General features: G+C 38.9%; 1 protein-coding gene across 1 annotated transcript; it reads left to right on the top strand.

Annotated features, from left to right (window-relative positions):
- The first annotated feature begins 8702 nt into the window (after nt 1-8702).
- LOC139465285 (uncharacterized) lies at nt 8703-13775 on the top strand. Its single transcript, XM_071246965.1, has 2 exons — nt 8703-8862; nt 13393-13775. The coding sequence occupies exons 1-2, from the start codon at nt 8703-8705 to the stop codon at nt 13773-13775; spliced, it is 543 nt and encodes a 180-aa protein (XP_071103066.1).
- Nucleotides 13776-17372: the final 3597 nt, after the last annotated feature.

The following is a 17372-nucleotide window of genomic DNA, read 5'->3' as shown; positions in this document are numbered from 1 at the left end:
TGGTTGTTGTCAGCACGATGCTAAACAATGCATATGGAATCCCGTTAACGCATATGTGTTTATGCCCATTCTCGGGTAGTGAAATGAATGGGGCTTGCATAAAAGTCAACTTTTGTATGGAATGCATGCTTTTCTGTAGCAGTTGCATTTTTGTGACTTGATTCCATACATTTACTACAATATTGAAAAACAAACTTTAATTGTTTAAAAAAATAAACTAAAATATTGGTGTCAAGGGAACTTTTGTTGTTGATCATATTTATTAGTAATTCACTTCTCGTCACGATATGGCTGAAATACTGCCGATGTGACGTTAAATCTCAACTCACTCACTCACTAGTCCCCCTCTTACGACAAGCATAGTCGCCTTTTATGGCACGCATGTGTTGCTGAAGACCTATTCTACCCCGGATCTTCACAGGGCAGCTGCTGGTTAGACACTCAGTGCACATGCCTTGTAACTAAGTAAAATACAAAACATGGAATTAGTTGTACAGCGGAGGTGGGGACCTACATGTACCATCTGGTGAAAAGCTTTTCGTGCGGGTTGAAATGAAGTAAGTGCAAATCACTTGAATCGTGTCATTGTTTGTAGAGTTCCCGAAAGTTATTACTAACAGTATTGATTCTACACTTCTCGACACGCATGCATCACACCTGATTCGTGTGTGGTGATGTCTGTGATGCAAGGCTGATGAAGTACCGGAGCAACAAATCTGGCGAGTCATATTTATAGATTCGACTTCCATCTACGTGATGTTACTTCCAAAGACACATAGGTTATCGTCATGCCTGAAAAAAACAGTAGATCGGATGGTAGATGCAATTTCAACAATCGAAAGTGATTGTCTATTTCAGATCTTGATACAATAAGTCTGACAGGAAGGAATACATAGTCATTCATATTATTCTCACACACGAACGTCGTACACAAACATACGCACATAAAAGAAAAACACACATGTTGAACCGTGTTTGTTTCTCCCTTCCATCCTGCTTCTTCCAGTGGAAAACAATGTTCGTCCACAAATATGATTGTACCACTGTTTATACTCCATACATTAGGACAGTATTTACATGTGTGCTCAAATGAACAAGCAATTGTGTCATACCAGCCACAGATACTACTTCCAAAACCAAACGCATTCATTTTTAGGAGGCCCTGGAAATCACGACGTACCAATGGAACAATGAAAATAAAACATACAAATATACTACTCATTTCACAATTCCGACTGACTTTATAAGGAAATGCAAAAACATTGTCTGGGAAGTTCCAATAGGTCACAACCACGTTGTTATCTTCATGATACTGTTCGTATTTCAGGTGACACTTCTGCAGAACAAGAGATTTTCAAGTATTTGCGAGTATCCTTCTCATTTCACAAACAAATGACAAACCTGACATGTATATCATGGTACAGATCTTACAATTTCGAGAAATTACAAACGTTGAAAAAAGGTATTAGAATATCTTAAACTGTTTCAAGTTTTATTAACACTTACAATGCTGGGTAAAAAATGCGTTCAGCCACGACACTCGTGACATCAACATCAATATCTCTAGAAATATCATGTATACCTGAGTGGATGAGTACGCAGCTTTTAGTCATATTCCAGGAATATCACGGCGGGGGTCACCCGAAATGGGCTTTACACATTGTACCCATGTCGGGAATCGAACCCGGGCCTTCGGCGTGACGAGCGAACGCTTTAACCACCAGGCTACTCGACCGCCACACATGTATGTGTGGATGACTTACATGCGTATTCTTACCACAAAACTCTTGAATTTTTTGAATGAATTTCACGACTGGATATAGTTTCATTGTATTATCATGAGTTTCAAGTACAAATCTCACATATTGTCATGAATACAATCAGCAATGAACACGTCGATCCATTGTCTACAGTTATCACATGTTTACAGGTAGGACCTATTCACACGATGAGTGATTTACGAACATTACATGCAGCTGTCCACTCGCGTGATATCAGATGTCATAGAAACGCATTGGAACCGTGCAGAATAGATAGTATGGAACAACTTTCCTTATGTTTACATACACTGACAAGATGATGACAAATGTTGATGGTGTTATATCTTCATCGAATAGCATATTTACCAGGATAACATACCTTATTCAAACACATCGTTTCGCAATTCGTTCTATTCAAAACGTTTATTGGAACATAAGTATCTTTACCGAAAATGTTACAACAAAAAGTTTGAACGACCAAACATTAAGACTTAATGCAAATGAAATAAGAGCAATAGGATCCTTTAAATAATTCACTCTACCATCCGTTGTTCAACGTCTGCTCTGTGATTGAAGCTTCTTTATCAAGAGAAAACAACTGTTCCGTAAATGATATATGGATGTTTGCACAAACGATCAGCAAATATGAGTGTAACCTTGTAGCTTGGGTTTAAAACCGAATTGACCAGTATTTCAGTTTTGTGAGGGAGTAAGATTTGTACATCGCATCGGCAATATTGTTGCCATATCGCGATGACAACACGTTAGTGATTATTATTATTATTAAATACCTGTCGACAAAGGACAGTTGAACAGTGAAGTAAATATCAAAATGTAGATCTGGGAATCATAGGGACTTACAGTGCTTTTGCTTCCTGCATGATTCCCAACAGGATTGATGCCATCCGGACCCATTCCTCCATCCGTCTTGGTGAAGTTTGGGTCAAAGTAGTGTGTTGGGCAAACGAACACAGTTCCTGGGACCAGTGCTCTCAACTACCAGACTACCCTTCTCTACCGACACAAGGGCGCAACCCACGGCAAACGGGTTGCCCAATTCGGTCCCCTTTTACGACCAGCAGTGGGGTGCTGGGGACACATTGTACCCTGGTCTCCAAGGGGAAAGCACAGAGTGAAACTGGTCATGTATGCATGATGCATTTTCAGAAACATGTACTTTCTCAAGCGTTGACTGTCGTGTGACCATGAGGACAAATAAATGTAGATATCAAACGGAACGGAAAGAAACTGACAAAATAAATGACATGCCACAGAACGTGTGCATATATACAGAGGCTGCGGTTCCGATATTACTATATATAATAGCGTAAGCTTTGCTGGTAGGTCAGGGTATTCTTAGCCGATTTTCGAAACTATCCTAGACTTAATATTTCGTACGAATGACTTAAATAATTCTTTAGCTCATGCCCACACCTAACAAAAATAAGTTACATTATGCATACATTGTGTGTGTATGTGTTGTTGTGTGTGTCTGTGAGTGTGTGTTGTTGTGTGTGTGAGTGTGAGGGTGTGTGTATACGTGAGTGTGTGTATGTGATTGTGTGTTGTTGTGTGTGTGAGTGTGAGGGTGTGTATACGTGAGTGTGTGTATGTGAGTATGTGAGTATGTGTGTGTGTGTGTGTGTATGTGTACGTGAGGTAAGGTGGAATGGGGTTTAACGTCGCGTCCAAGATTATTCCACTTTTATAGCAACGTCCATGCATTCGTGTGTGTGTATGTGTGTGCGTGCGTGCGTGCGTGCGTGTGTGTGTGTGTGTGTGTGTGTGTGTGTGTGTGTGTGTGTGTGTGTGTGCGTGCGTGTGCGTGAGTTAAGGTGGAATGGGGTTTACTTGTCGCGTCCAAGATTATTCCACTTATATTGCAACGTCCATGCGTGTGTGTGTGTGTGTGTGTGTGTGTGTGTGTGTGTGTGTGTGTGTGTGTGTGTGTGTGTGTGTGTGTATGCGTACGTGTGCGTATGCGTGTGCGTGTGTGTATACATGAGGTAAGATGGAATGGGGTTTAACGTCGCGTCCAAGATTATTCCACTTATATTGCAACGTCCATGCATGTGTGTGTGCACGCGCGCGTGTGTGTGTATGTGTGTGTATGTGTGTGTATGTGTGTGTGTGTGTGGCTGCTTGTAATGACTGATGCCAAAGTATAGTCCTAGCCCACTGAGATACCATGCTGCAGTTTAACATGAGCACCTCACAGGTATGTAGGTATGTAGGTATTCTCATTCTGTAAGGAAATACACAATAACCTATTTGAAATATATGTTAAATTATTGTTTTTGTCCAGGAACAGTTATTATATGTGAAAATCTTGAATGGATAAAAAAGTAGAAGCTATGGGTTAATCGTTTACATTAACTGGACAACACGCGTACTTGAAGCGAAACACGCTCTTAAAGCTTCTTCCATTAATTTATTAATAATATAATTGATAAGGTTCGCTCAAATGGTTGGTATTCTATCATGTTCATGATATAGTGGGAATCGTATTATCGAATCGGCTTTTGGTAGAGAATTTGTTTTATTAATACGCTTTACATGTCACGTTTCATTCATTCTGAAAAAAATCACAAAACAATGTGTTCACTGACGGGTACGCGGGAGGCAAATGGGTGGAGTTTCGTTTATTCGGGGATCGCATATCTATAAATGACTCATGCAAGTAATTAGAATCAATCTATTGTTTTTGCGAATGTTTTCTATTGAAGCAGATAAATACCGACATCGTTGTGCGTGGTTTTGTGTTTGTCATGGCGTCAGGTGGAACTGAATGAACAAATTATTGTAATGTATCTTTCTTTAAATCTTTAATTCTTGCAACGATAATTTTCCCATGTATTGTCAATATTCTTTATAGAAATTTAGTTTGCACGGTTTCAGAAATGACATCTATCAATTTCAGTTAACTTAAAGTTAATGGCATATTCAACATAACGCAACATTAAGTCCCTTCTATAGATTCAGATGCGTCCTCTGAGCTGCCTTCAAAAACAGATAGGGGGTTAATGCAAAAAGATCCGAAATTGAAATTGGAATGCAATCAACATCTGTTCCATTTTGGTGGTATTAGTATGTGTCATCCCAAACTGGTTCCCACAGGAGATATCGCTTGGATTAGAGCAGACCATTGTGACGTCACTGGTTACCATGACTAATGGCTCTGCTACTGAAGCTGTTAGCAGTACTTTTTACACTGAAGTCACTGCTAATTACTGTCTACAAATTGAAAAAGTTGGAAGAATGATGTTGGATGATAAATAAAATCTCACCCTCGTGTCTTTTGATATCAAATATATCAACACTCGTTGATAAAAGAGGCAAAAATCCTCGGCAAGCCTCGGGATTTTTCCACTTTTATCAAGTCGTCTTGATATATTTGATATAAAAAGACACTCGGGTGAAATTCTCTATATCCTAGATCCGGAAAGTGGATCACTAAATAAATGGCCGCGATTTTACAACGAACGTGAAGTATCTGTCACACCTGATATTGGGGGATGTAAAATATTCCATACTGTACATGTAGGGCACTTTGGCAACAAACAGAGTAACACAACTCTTGCTCAAAAGTAGTTTGATCAGGGTTACAAATTTTGAGACCTAAGTAAAGCTTTCAAAAGGCTTTATGATATACAAGTGGAGAACGTTTCCAAATTTGATGCATCGGTGGCAAAATGATGTCCGATGCAGTTCCCTGTTTTCACTTGACTAAAGTATTCCCTTCAGGTGAACAATTGACTTGGCTTTGCATGTGTTTGTGACGGGTGCCATATGCTAACCTTTACGCGAATATCTGGTGTCATCAATATTTGATTGTGACTGTGGAAAGGGTTTTGTATCGTCAGATGATTAAACGTGATCATGGAAATACATGTGGTTGTTATATTGATGTAAACATGTATTATCGGTTCTTTCTAAAATTCTGTTCACAGTAAAATCAATAACTCAACTAAAACACAGCTGATCCATTTTCCTTGGTCTCCACAATCCATTATCCGTGAGTATCACAAGGCGAATGATAGCATCATGTTTTCATGACAGCTCTTTCCAGCTCCCTCACTTTCTGGTGTGGCGGGATACAGGTGTTCTGATGCTCAAGTAGCGTTAGAGGGGTGCTATCCTGCAGATAAATCACAGGTGACGCAAACATGTTACTGATTGTCTCACACTTTAACAACCAGCGCACATCGACAGCTGTTATACCTGTGTTGAAATCAGCAGAGAGAGAGAGAGAGAGAGAGAGAGAGAGAGAGAGAGAGAGAGAGAGAGAGAGAGAGAGAGAGAGAGAGAGAGAGGGCTTATGTAGAAAAAGTAGAAAAAATTCCAAATCGGCTTAGAGAGAGATATTTAACCTCTACACTACCCTACCGCCTTAGGAATAATAATGTACGCTTCCGACTATATCATGAATGAGTCGGTTTTATGAATCACTGTAATGTTTAGCACGGATTTGTCCAATAGGGAAATTGGAAATAAGGTAGAGTAATTTGTATAATTGATAAAATCATGCTGCCAGCAGTTACAACTTCTGCAGTTAGAACCAGGACCGCACTTTAGAGGATACTGGATTCTGAGCTATCCGTCTGATGTGTAGAATCACAACACTACAGTGTATATCTCTGATTTTACGACCGATGTGCTGCATGCGGACATAATAACACAGTTAGTTGTTCACGAACACATTAGAATGTTTCACTGGCACCAAATAACTAATACACATATGTGTGTATATAAATATATAAAACAAATACAAAATGTCATAAAAAATATATACACACACGCACGAGTGTTAGGATAAATCTCATTTTGCAGGCCATTTTTTAGACTCCAGAAATAATACAATTGTCAACGACAAGCAGAATTAATTTTTTTTAGGATTTAGATACCTGCAAGAGACTTGTCTGTTATGATATATTTTTTTATGACATATTGTATTTATCAGACAGCTTGGCAATATATGTCCCCTTTATATAACATCCCTCTCTTCCTAAGTAAGCAGTATATGAAAAAATCCAGAGCTGCATAATTTGCTTCATGTGCAGTGAATTTCAGCTGGGTTTGGTAGTTCACGCTTATGTGACAATGTTGATATCCACCATAGAGCAATCGGATAATTAAGTCCAGACTCTACACTCATTACTTGCTGCAGTTAAAGGTGGTGAAATCCTTAATCCCCATAATCACTCAAAATTAGATATGTCACAGCTTTCGCGTGTTTCATGGGTACCGCCAAAATATGTATTGCTCAAACTTTCGAAACTTTCAAATTGGCAGACGCAATATTCTCTCAAAAAACTATCACTTGATGCTCTATAATATTTGGCCTCCCTGATATAGCTGTAATGTTGCTGCTTGCGACATAAATGACATTTAAGAAAATATTCTGGTTCATTGCATATTGCGACGTTTCGGTGTAGATTCTCACACCGTTATCATACTGGAGTAACAGCAACCAAGAGTTGAGAGGTATGTTTGCATGTTGTGATAAGCATCAGATGAACATTGACAACTACAGATATGAAGCAGACAGTTAATAAAATGAAGCATAATGCAGAGTAAAAGTAACAAATAGCACACAGGTAATGAAGCACACGGGTAATACTGTCAAAACACTTGGACGCACGTCGTGCTTTAACTATAATAGTTCAGGGCAAAATTATACTTTATTACATAAAATATACGGGTAGAGCAAACTTTATGTTTTAAATATTAAACCTGTCTCACAGCGTTCCATACATGTCGAGTCAGAATCGACAAACTACGGTTTCATATCATGAGCACCATTGTGTTCATGCGGGGTTTCAGTAAACAGGACCGCCTTCGTGGTCTTGTGGATACAGCGTGGATACAGCGTGGATACAGCGTGGATTCCCGAGAGTGGAAAGTCGTGGCCTGTACGTGTTGCAGGTGTGTGGAGTTGTACATGGAGGTGTCATGTCAGTGATATATTATATCCCCACACCACAGATGCGGGTTTATGCTAACACCTTCGCATTGTCGATACTGATTGCCTAACACCTGAACAAGCAACGTCCATCTACATATGTTGGAGCGAAGGGTGTTCAAACAAATAAATCCTCATCGGGATTACAGAATATGTTTCACCAACGTTTATACTAAAAGGCAATCATAATGTTGTACGGAACATACTAAACGATATATATGTATTTCTAAACACGAATAATAGGAAAGAGCAAAAGAAGTTGTGTAAACTGATAGGACAAATAGATTATTGGTTTCATAAATGTATGTTCGTGGTGTAGCTGTTCTGTTACGTATTTCTCAAAGGTTGTGGAATGAATACATGCATTTACCTGTCGGATCATTACTACTGTTAATGAACTCACTGAACTGTAAGTAACAACACAACTTCCACTAGATGTCATTTCTTCTATTGGATCTTTGCAAACAGTTCGTAACTATTACGAGGCAATATCGTTTGCGCTGGAATTCGAAGATAAGGCTTAAATAGGAAGTTGGTGTTGTGAAATGGGGTCGCGATTAAACTTATTGCACTACACTTATAGAACGACAATCATGAATACCATGCCACGGTTTTACAAGGATACCCAACTCGGACACAAAATACTGAATCCCAACCGACCTACCCTTGTTTTATTCCCTCACAGCCGGGCGATAGGCGGGGGTAACAACAAATGCCGTCTTTTGACGTTTGTAAGAGGCAGTCAGGGAATCAAACCCCATACCTTCCACTCTCGGGCAGATGATCTATCAACCATACCACGAGGGCGGCCGGCCAGCTGCAGTATTAATCAATAGGTAACATGTGTGACATCATTACTTGTACTGACATATGTAAATCGGTATATGCATGCATGTATACAAAAAAATCCACAATTTAACACTGAGGTTCCTTATAAAGAGGGATCGTGTGGCTTGTCGTCACAATACGGCATCATAAGGATGAATGCGGTGGAAATGAGTTTCTTGTTCGTCTTTGCGTTGGTGTCTGGGTTTGTCAATGCATCGGAAGTTGATGTTCTTAAAGCACACCTTCTGGTGATGGAAAAACAGCTTCAGTCTTTCAATGCGAGTCTTCAGAAATCCAAGACCTGCTGCCACAGTAAGTAACCAATTTATAATGATTAAATTTCATCTGTTTATTAAATCGAATATGTTTTATGTTAGTAAGACTAGGTGACAACATTACTATGCCTTAACACAGTAAAGATCCAGGTTACAATTGGTCTTCAGCATTCATGCTTGTCGTAAGAGGCGACTAAAGGAATAGGGTGGTCAGGCTCGCTGACTCGATTGATGCATGTCATCGTAGCCCAAATGCGCAGATCGGTGCACATGATGTGAATCACTAGATTTTCTGATTCAGACTAGTTTATTGACAAACCGCCGTAATAGAGATGGAATATCACTTAGCACGGCAATAACCAAAACATAAAACTAGATAATTATAAGAAGAAAATATATAAACTCAGATAATTGCTGCAAACATGATGACATCTTTTTTTAAATGTCACACTATACACTGTTGGGTTTGAAAGTATTTATGGCTTACGAGATAATGCCATACACCTATCGAACATGAGTGATGAAATAAAAAATAGCCAAACGAAAAAACAATATATGACAAAAGGGCGCAATGTCCAAAACACAAATATCAATTTGCTCATTGCAAAACTATTATACGTTGTAGCAGGATCAATCGGGGTGCGTGGGGTTTCATGCGTCCCTCGTCAGGTTTTATACCACTCGCCACCGACTCCGGCTCGTGGTATAAAACTTAACGTATGACATCACTCGTCCCTCAAGACAGCATCCTATCTGTCACACCAGTTAGAGTCAAAATTGATAGTCTATCTAAAAATGGGGTAACGAAAATGGCTTCAAATTTTCTAAATCCAAAACAAACTGCATTCACCTATCTTAACAGGTTTGACTAACATTAAACAACAAAACCAATCTAAAAGTTTGATCATCTTTTCGAATTCACTGTCTTGCCGTCGGGCATTTAAAAATGTCTCCTCGAATCACCCTATAATCAACGACACATCCGAACTTTACAATGATCATTTTACTGGCCAATGTGACATCGTCTTTGGTTGGTTTCCATGTCATGTTGGGATAGCAGGTAACTCAAAAGCCGATGATGCAGCTAAAGCAGCTCTTGACAAATCGTTATCTCCACTTCTTATCCCATACAGCGATTTCAAACCAACCATCAACTCCAGATCTCATGCAAAAGAGGTGGGACAATCGATCATACCCACTTAGGTCGTCAGCCAAGACATGATTAGGTAGTTCTACAACGATGTCCTATTGGCCACAGTCGGTTTACCAACGTATATCTGCTTAAAACAGATGAGGACGAGCCTCCTAGAGTATAAACAGCTTGACAGTGGATTTTGCAATCGCAAGGAATTCACATCACCAAACAATAAATCTGAAATATCTCTTTTCCCGTGTAAGCGGGAATCTAATCTTAAACTACTAGAAAGAAATTGGTCTGTAGCATGAAGTCCACATATGTATGTGAATAACTTATTGCATATTTTTAAATTTGGTGTGATGCTTTTTTCAACAAAGATTATCAAAGGCTCTGCCCAAGAGGTTAAAGTACCATAAAATGATTGTCCCCCTGTGAGACACGTAATTCCTATCATAATCGATGTAACTATCAGTAGTTTAAGCCAACGCATTGCCTTATATATTTTAATATTGGCTGTGATTGTGCACAACCACCAGTAGCTAAAGTGATGACGTAAATCCAGCGAGGTACATGTAGCCTAGCTTTGGTTACTGGTGGCCTATAGCCCGTGTTTCAAAAAGTTGTAAATAATATTGTTTTTCCGAAATATGTTTGACAAATTTGTTTTTAAATATGACTTTGTATTCAGGATGCAACTGTATATGTATATGTATTCAAATACAAACACGGCTACTTCCTCTCACTCTGACTTGCTCGGCAAGTTTTACAGCCTCATAATTCCCGGAGCAAGGCTGTGCTATGTTGTGGTGATGTTGAAGTTTATCCCGTGCCAGTGGACAATGTGTCTCTGGAAAACGCCCTAACGCATCCCCGAACTCTCATGACACTCAACAAAATGTCTTTTAGTCTTTTCTTGACTATGTGAACAATATAGATATTATTCAGGAACATAGACTAGTAAGAACTATCTCATCTTTTCCCAAATCACAAATGTTTCTCTGTACCAGGTACAAGAATATCAACTACAGGAAGGACATCAGGTGGAATTATGGTGGGCATAAAAATGTTTTGCCAAGTTTAAAAAGAATATTTATACAAGTACTAACTGGACATTATTCTGTTCGATAAATGTGTGTTTACATTTGGAAAATATGTATCGTTTACATTTGTATATGATGATGATCTTGATGATGATGATGATAATAAGTATATTTCTCTTGAATTTGAAGATATGAACAATTGCATATATGATCATTTCGAGGAATAACGCTTTTCTTCTGACAATGGCGTAAATGTATTTGGTAAATGTTTGACTTCTTAATTTGCACATATTCAATTATCGTTGTGGAAGCAATACTGGTGTTGGTGATTTTACAGTCATGCGTAATAACGAATGTAGCGTTATTGATTATGTCATCGGATGAGAGCCCATTTATAACGAAATATTATCGTTTGACATCCTCTCAAGATCTGAATCCTAACACCTCCCAATCACATTTTACAAACATTACAAACTAACAAAGGTTTTTGATTATAGTACTGATACTAATGATATGCTTTTCGAGTACTCGTGGAAATACAATTTTGAATATATTTACGTGTCATCGGTCGAAAGTTCAGTGTATATTTCTATATTTGATGCTGAACAAGGGGTTAACATTTTTACTGACATACTACTGAGGTCAGCTGAATGCACTAAGAGTGTTGTCACATCACGCTGTAAGGTACATAATTGATTTGAAAATACTTGTCAACCTTTAAAACAGCAGCATTTAATTGTTCAGATGATGCGTCTCCAGTCGCTTTCGTAACAAGTAGAAATGTATACAAATTGGCTTATAAGACGACCAAGATCAATCATGGTGATAAGCGATTACATGAACTGAATGATGCGATTGGTAATCCTAAAACGTTCTGGCAAAATTGAAAAGCCTAACTGGTGGTATTTCACTATTAAATAATATATCTGCTGAAACTGGGTAAGCTATTTTAAAGACCCATTTTCTTGAATCCGAAATGACAACATTAATGATTCAGTTTTCGATGATTATATCACGTCCAACCAATTTGACTGGACAGCTTCTGCTGATATATTTGATGAACCAATTAGTAATGGTGATACACACGCTAGTATTAACAAACTTATGTTAATTAGGCGGCTGCACAAAATTACATAATTGCCGAAATGTTTAAATCATCAGACAATTTCCTTTTACCTTTCCTGGACATTTTATTTGATTTTTTATATGACAAAGGGGCGTTTCCTATGTCTTGGCAAAAAGCTTTTTTTAACCCATTTTATTAAATAAGGAGAAGAAACCTCACCTGAAAATTACCTTGCTATAACTCGTCTATATTATATGCTAATATCTTAAAAAATAGACTTGTATCTTGGGCCGAGTGCTGTGACTAAACTAAATAAGAACAAGATGGTTTCAGAACACTTCCTTTGAAACTATTTTTACCTTGCAGGCACTTATTAGCAAATACCCATAAAAAGTGGGAAACATTTATGCCTGTTATTTCAAAAGCCTTCTATTATGTCAACAGAATTTTTTTTTGTATTATGCTCGGGTTTGGGTTTTTCAAAGGTATAAATGTATTGAAAAAAATCCAGTTACAAATTCTCATCATCCTCAAATCAACAACTAGTGATATTGTAATTGGGGAATGGTGAAGATACCTAATATTGATCCTGGCTTTAACACGTTGTATCTTATATTGGTTAAAACGCATCTCAATGCGTCCCTACCGCTTTATGCTTTATCTTTCTCAAAATGCATGTGATTATAGAAACAACAAGCGTATAGTCGACGAAGTCATCTATAACCCACGCCCATATTAACAACTTCGTTGGGGCGGGGGATAAAAAATACTGGGCGAAATTAAATTTATTTTAATTTGTTTAAAATAATACTGTTTCAACTGGGTCTTCGATATGCGTGGATTGGACAGGGAGTTGAGAATGTTACAGCTATGTTATCAATTGTGCAACCAAGATGTAAAGATTATTTTCCCCAAGAATGGACTAGCACTATTCAAAATGGAAAATTTTAATATTCATACTCACTGCATAAGCAACACTTCTTACATGAAAAGTATATGACCGTTGTAAATATAAGAAAATTAAGAATATCTTTATCGCAATTTCGGTGTGAAGACGACCATCATGTTCTTCTTATCTGTTCACATTATAGAGATCTAATTGTCAATAAGAGTAAAACATTCTGATGAATTTTGCACAAAGAAACAGATCGGTGCCCTAGTGGATACCTCAATGTCTTATCCTAATATTTCACTGAGAAGTTATTAATTAGGAAATCAAACATCGCTGTCTCATGTCAAAGCATTTGCTTTCATTTTCGACAAATTGTCCTAAACATTTAAAGATTCAACCGTGGGTTTAGTAAATACTTTTTTTTATTTCAGAGAGTAGATCGGACGTAGCCTTTGAGGTATTTTCCACGCCAGATGTTACTCTGTACGGTAATCAAGTCTACAAGTTCGATGCCGTCACTCTCAACAATGGAAAAGGGTATCACGCAGCAAGCGGCATATTTGAAGCTCCTGTGTCAGGCACCTACCTGTTCTGGGCAAGCATTCTTCCTAAGACGTCGATTCATGTGGATCTGTACAAGGAAGGGAGGATACTAGCAACTGGTCTCGCACAACACCCAGGGATGGCTAGTTTGACTTATATGACAGCAGTAAAGAAAGGAGAGAAACTTTGGTTTCAGAACCGTATATACACCAAAAGGATCTGGGGTTACCACCACTCAAGCTACGGAGGAGCACTGATTCATGAGCGCTGACTGTACCATCAGTATTACCTAATCACAATGGAATAAATGATACATTTGAACACATTCTTGTTACTTTAAATGTTGATATTGGTCAGTAATGTCATGCAGTATTTGCTACAGTATAGTGCATATTCAAAATATTAACTAACATTCACTTTTCCATAACACCATTGTAATGGACATCCCATGCTTATATAAACTAAGAGAAGCTTTGTAATGATACATCATATCGGCCATAAATTTGATATTAAAAAAATCACTACATTTAAAATGAGATCATCTATGTCAGTTTGTTCTTTCTATCTTTACTGAGAAATCCAGACAAATAGCGATATCAGTATAACATTGAGTAGATCAGAAAGTTATGGTCTAGAAATTCATGTTAGGGAAGCGGGCACGACTATGTTATTATGCCAGCATGTCAGTGACACACCTCTCTCCTCTGTGAAATGTATTGTCAAATGTGACGTTATTACCTCCCCTTACACTATGATAACCACACTTATTTCATAGGGTGAATATCAGTGTTTGCGTTACAACATGCATGCACAAGGAGCTGATCTGTGGAGTGGATGGAACAACTGGACCAGTTCAATGGACGGGCGATAATATCCCCGCCCCCAGATTTGGGGATGGATGAGAGGCAAACTGTCAGGAAAAATGTATCAGCGGACCATGGAGCCTGCAAGGGTCTCAGATGCATATCAGTGTGATGGAGCTGATAGCCTCCTTCCTGGCTCTAAAGACATTTGTGAAGGAAGCCAAGTATTTGAATGTGTAGGGTAGATAATAAAACTGCTGTAGCATACATACACATGTAGCAGAGATGTGAGGAACAAGAGGGAGGGATTTCATCAAGGTAAGAAAGAAAATGGTGCACGCAAAGAGACATTTACCTGACTGCCAGGCCTAGTGAATGTTGAGGCTTTCAAGAATGTGGGCGACATAGAGCGATTGGACGCTCTGGAAGGATGCGTTTGTGATCATTCTACAGTCAATGGGCCCTGTCGAGGTTGACCTGTTTGCCAGGTGGTTGAACAGGTGGATGCGGCAATTTGTCAGTTGCAAGCTGGATCCGGAGGCTATAATATCTAATGGTTACGAGCCAGTAAATGGAGCACCAATGGGACAGCATGGCACAGTGTGCAAACATCTACGAGGAATTGTAATGTTTGTTTGTTTGTTTGTTTGTTGTTTAACGCCGCACTCAGCAATATTCCAGCTATATGACGGCGGTCTGTAAATAATTAAGTTTGGACCAGACAAACCAGTGATTGATAACATGAGCATCGATCCACGCAATTGGGATCGATGAGATGTATCAACCAAGTCAGCGAGCCTGACCACCCGATCCCGTTAGTCGCCTTTTACAACAAGCATAGTCACCTTTTACCGCAAGCATGGGTTGCTGAAGACCTATTCTACCCCGGAATCTTCACGGGTCTGTAATGAGCGGAAGCCAATTCCCAAATATGTGGACTCATGGCATGTGGATTTAGTCCTTGATAACCTTACACAAATGGGGGAAATCCAGGATCTGTCTTTCCAGCCAAGCAAAGGGTAAAAAACACATGTAGATCAGGTAAGGAAGCTTTCACACTGATATTTAAAGCCTTTCCAGATTCTTTATGTGTAGTGCATAAGCTTATATCTAAGGATATTGAAGCCAGGCCGGACAGTTAAGGTTTGGAAGTGTACAGATAAATGTTTGCCTCATCTTTATCAGCTTCCGGTTCATACATGCACCCTTTCCAGATGGATCATATTTATGGCGGAAAACGCCAGCATAGTCACATCAGTGTTCAAGGCTCACTCTACAAGGAGTGCATCATATTCAAAATCACTGATTAGGGGTATGTCAGACTCGCTGACTTGGTTGATGCATGGCATCGTATTCAAATTGCATATATCGCTGCTCATGATCTCAATCCTTGGATTGTCTTGTCTTGTCCAGATTTGATTATATACAGACCGCCCTCATATAGCTGAAATATTGCTGAGGGCGGCGTTAAACAAAAAGAACAACAACCATCCAACAACCAAACTAATGTTATGAGTAATTGAAGCAAAATATGAAATTGTTACCACCCTTTTACTCTTGATTCATGTTCCCCAACTTACTTAATTGCCTCATTGCTTACACACTGTTTCTCTTTCAGTTAAGAAAGGAGAAACATCAGCAGCCCGGCAAATACCACAGAACAGCTGAGCAATAATTCCAAGGATTGCATGGGACCAGAAGTTCTAATTACTGAAGAAAAGTGAAACTCGAAACTACAATAGAATAGCGTGATTCACAGACTGAACCACAGATGGTTAGGAGTTCTATTTAGTGCTGAAATAGTGACACTAGTTACCATAGATAAGTGTGCTTCAAAGTGTGCTTCACTTTGTTCCAATTTGACTGTAGACGTTGCCGTCCAGTTTTGTTTTGATTAGCTTAATCAGCGAAGTACCAATCGCCAAAGAAGCCATTCTTTTGAGGAATATTTTTTAATAAAGTTTTTTTTCTTCACACGTGGTGTATCTCTTGTCTCGTTATTCTTCTTGCTTGCTCTTCGCTGGTAATGGAGAATAGCGAGATCTCGTTGAGCCTTGTGAGACTTTGAATCAGCTGGTAACAGAGATAAAACTTTCATATCTTGCCTTAATTACTAATAAAATAGGATTTCATTTCACATACTACGTGTGTTGCTGAAATCCAAAATTGTTACTCGGATTTGTTTCTGAAAGTCGTGGTCTTTGGGGTCTCCCTCTGAGCTGGTTGTCCCTGTGACACAAGCGAGTTCCACAGCAACAGAAACTTGTTATCTTTAAATCGTCTATAAAGCCCGACGGGCGAGTTGAAAGCGGGTTTTACGTTGCGTTACCCAGCAACGTGCATGCACGTGTGTGTGTTTGTGGCTGCTTGTACTTGTCCGGATTAACGCCAGTTTTATTAAGTACCCCACCGAGACACCATGTCACAGTTTAAACTGGATACCCTATTGAGACACAGTACACTGACTTCGAGCCAATCAGTCCCTGTTTTTTCCTCTCAATGACGAATACCAGGCAGGGTAACAAGAGGCACTATCTCGGGGGAGAAGCTCTATCAATTAGACCATGGAGGCTGACAGACAGAGAAATTAGTCATTTTTCAAGAAGTCCAAAAATGACAGCGAAAAGTCAAAGTGTACTGATAAGATACGCCCGGGATTTCTGAGTGAGACCAGTTCATCATCAATTACTGACTGCTTCATAGATATTGTAATTTTGTTTGCAAAGGGATAGTGCTTGTCATGATATTGTACCTTAATAATTGTGTTTTATGAATCATTCAACTTTGAACTATAAAAGAAACTATTGAATCATCTACCAAAGCCATCAACTCATTTTTCGGATCTTTATGATCAGGATGTCCCTTACAACATATTAAGTATAAGGAGACATTGTCGCCAGTCTCACAATGTCTTGACAGAACACTGGCAGTGTATTGCACCAGTCTTCACAAGGGCAATCAAAATGTTCATTTAGGATTATTATTCACGGACACCCCTATTTCCCCCAAACATTTACTTTCGTATCATTTGCTTATGAAAATTGTCCTGTCATTATAGGACATGA

The sequence above is a fragment of the Haliotis cracherodii genome, unplaced genomic scaffold (genome assembly GCF_022045235.1).
Source record: "Haliotis cracherodii isolate W230 unplaced genomic scaffold, xgHalCrac1.p SCAF_18, whole genome shotgun sequence".
Classification (NCBI taxonomy): domain Eukaryota; kingdom Metazoa; phylum Mollusca; class Gastropoda; order Lepetellida; family Haliotidae; genus Haliotis; species Haliotis cracherodii.
Note: the sequence above shows the minus strand (reverse complement) of the source record. Positions and strands in the feature narration are given on the sequence as shown.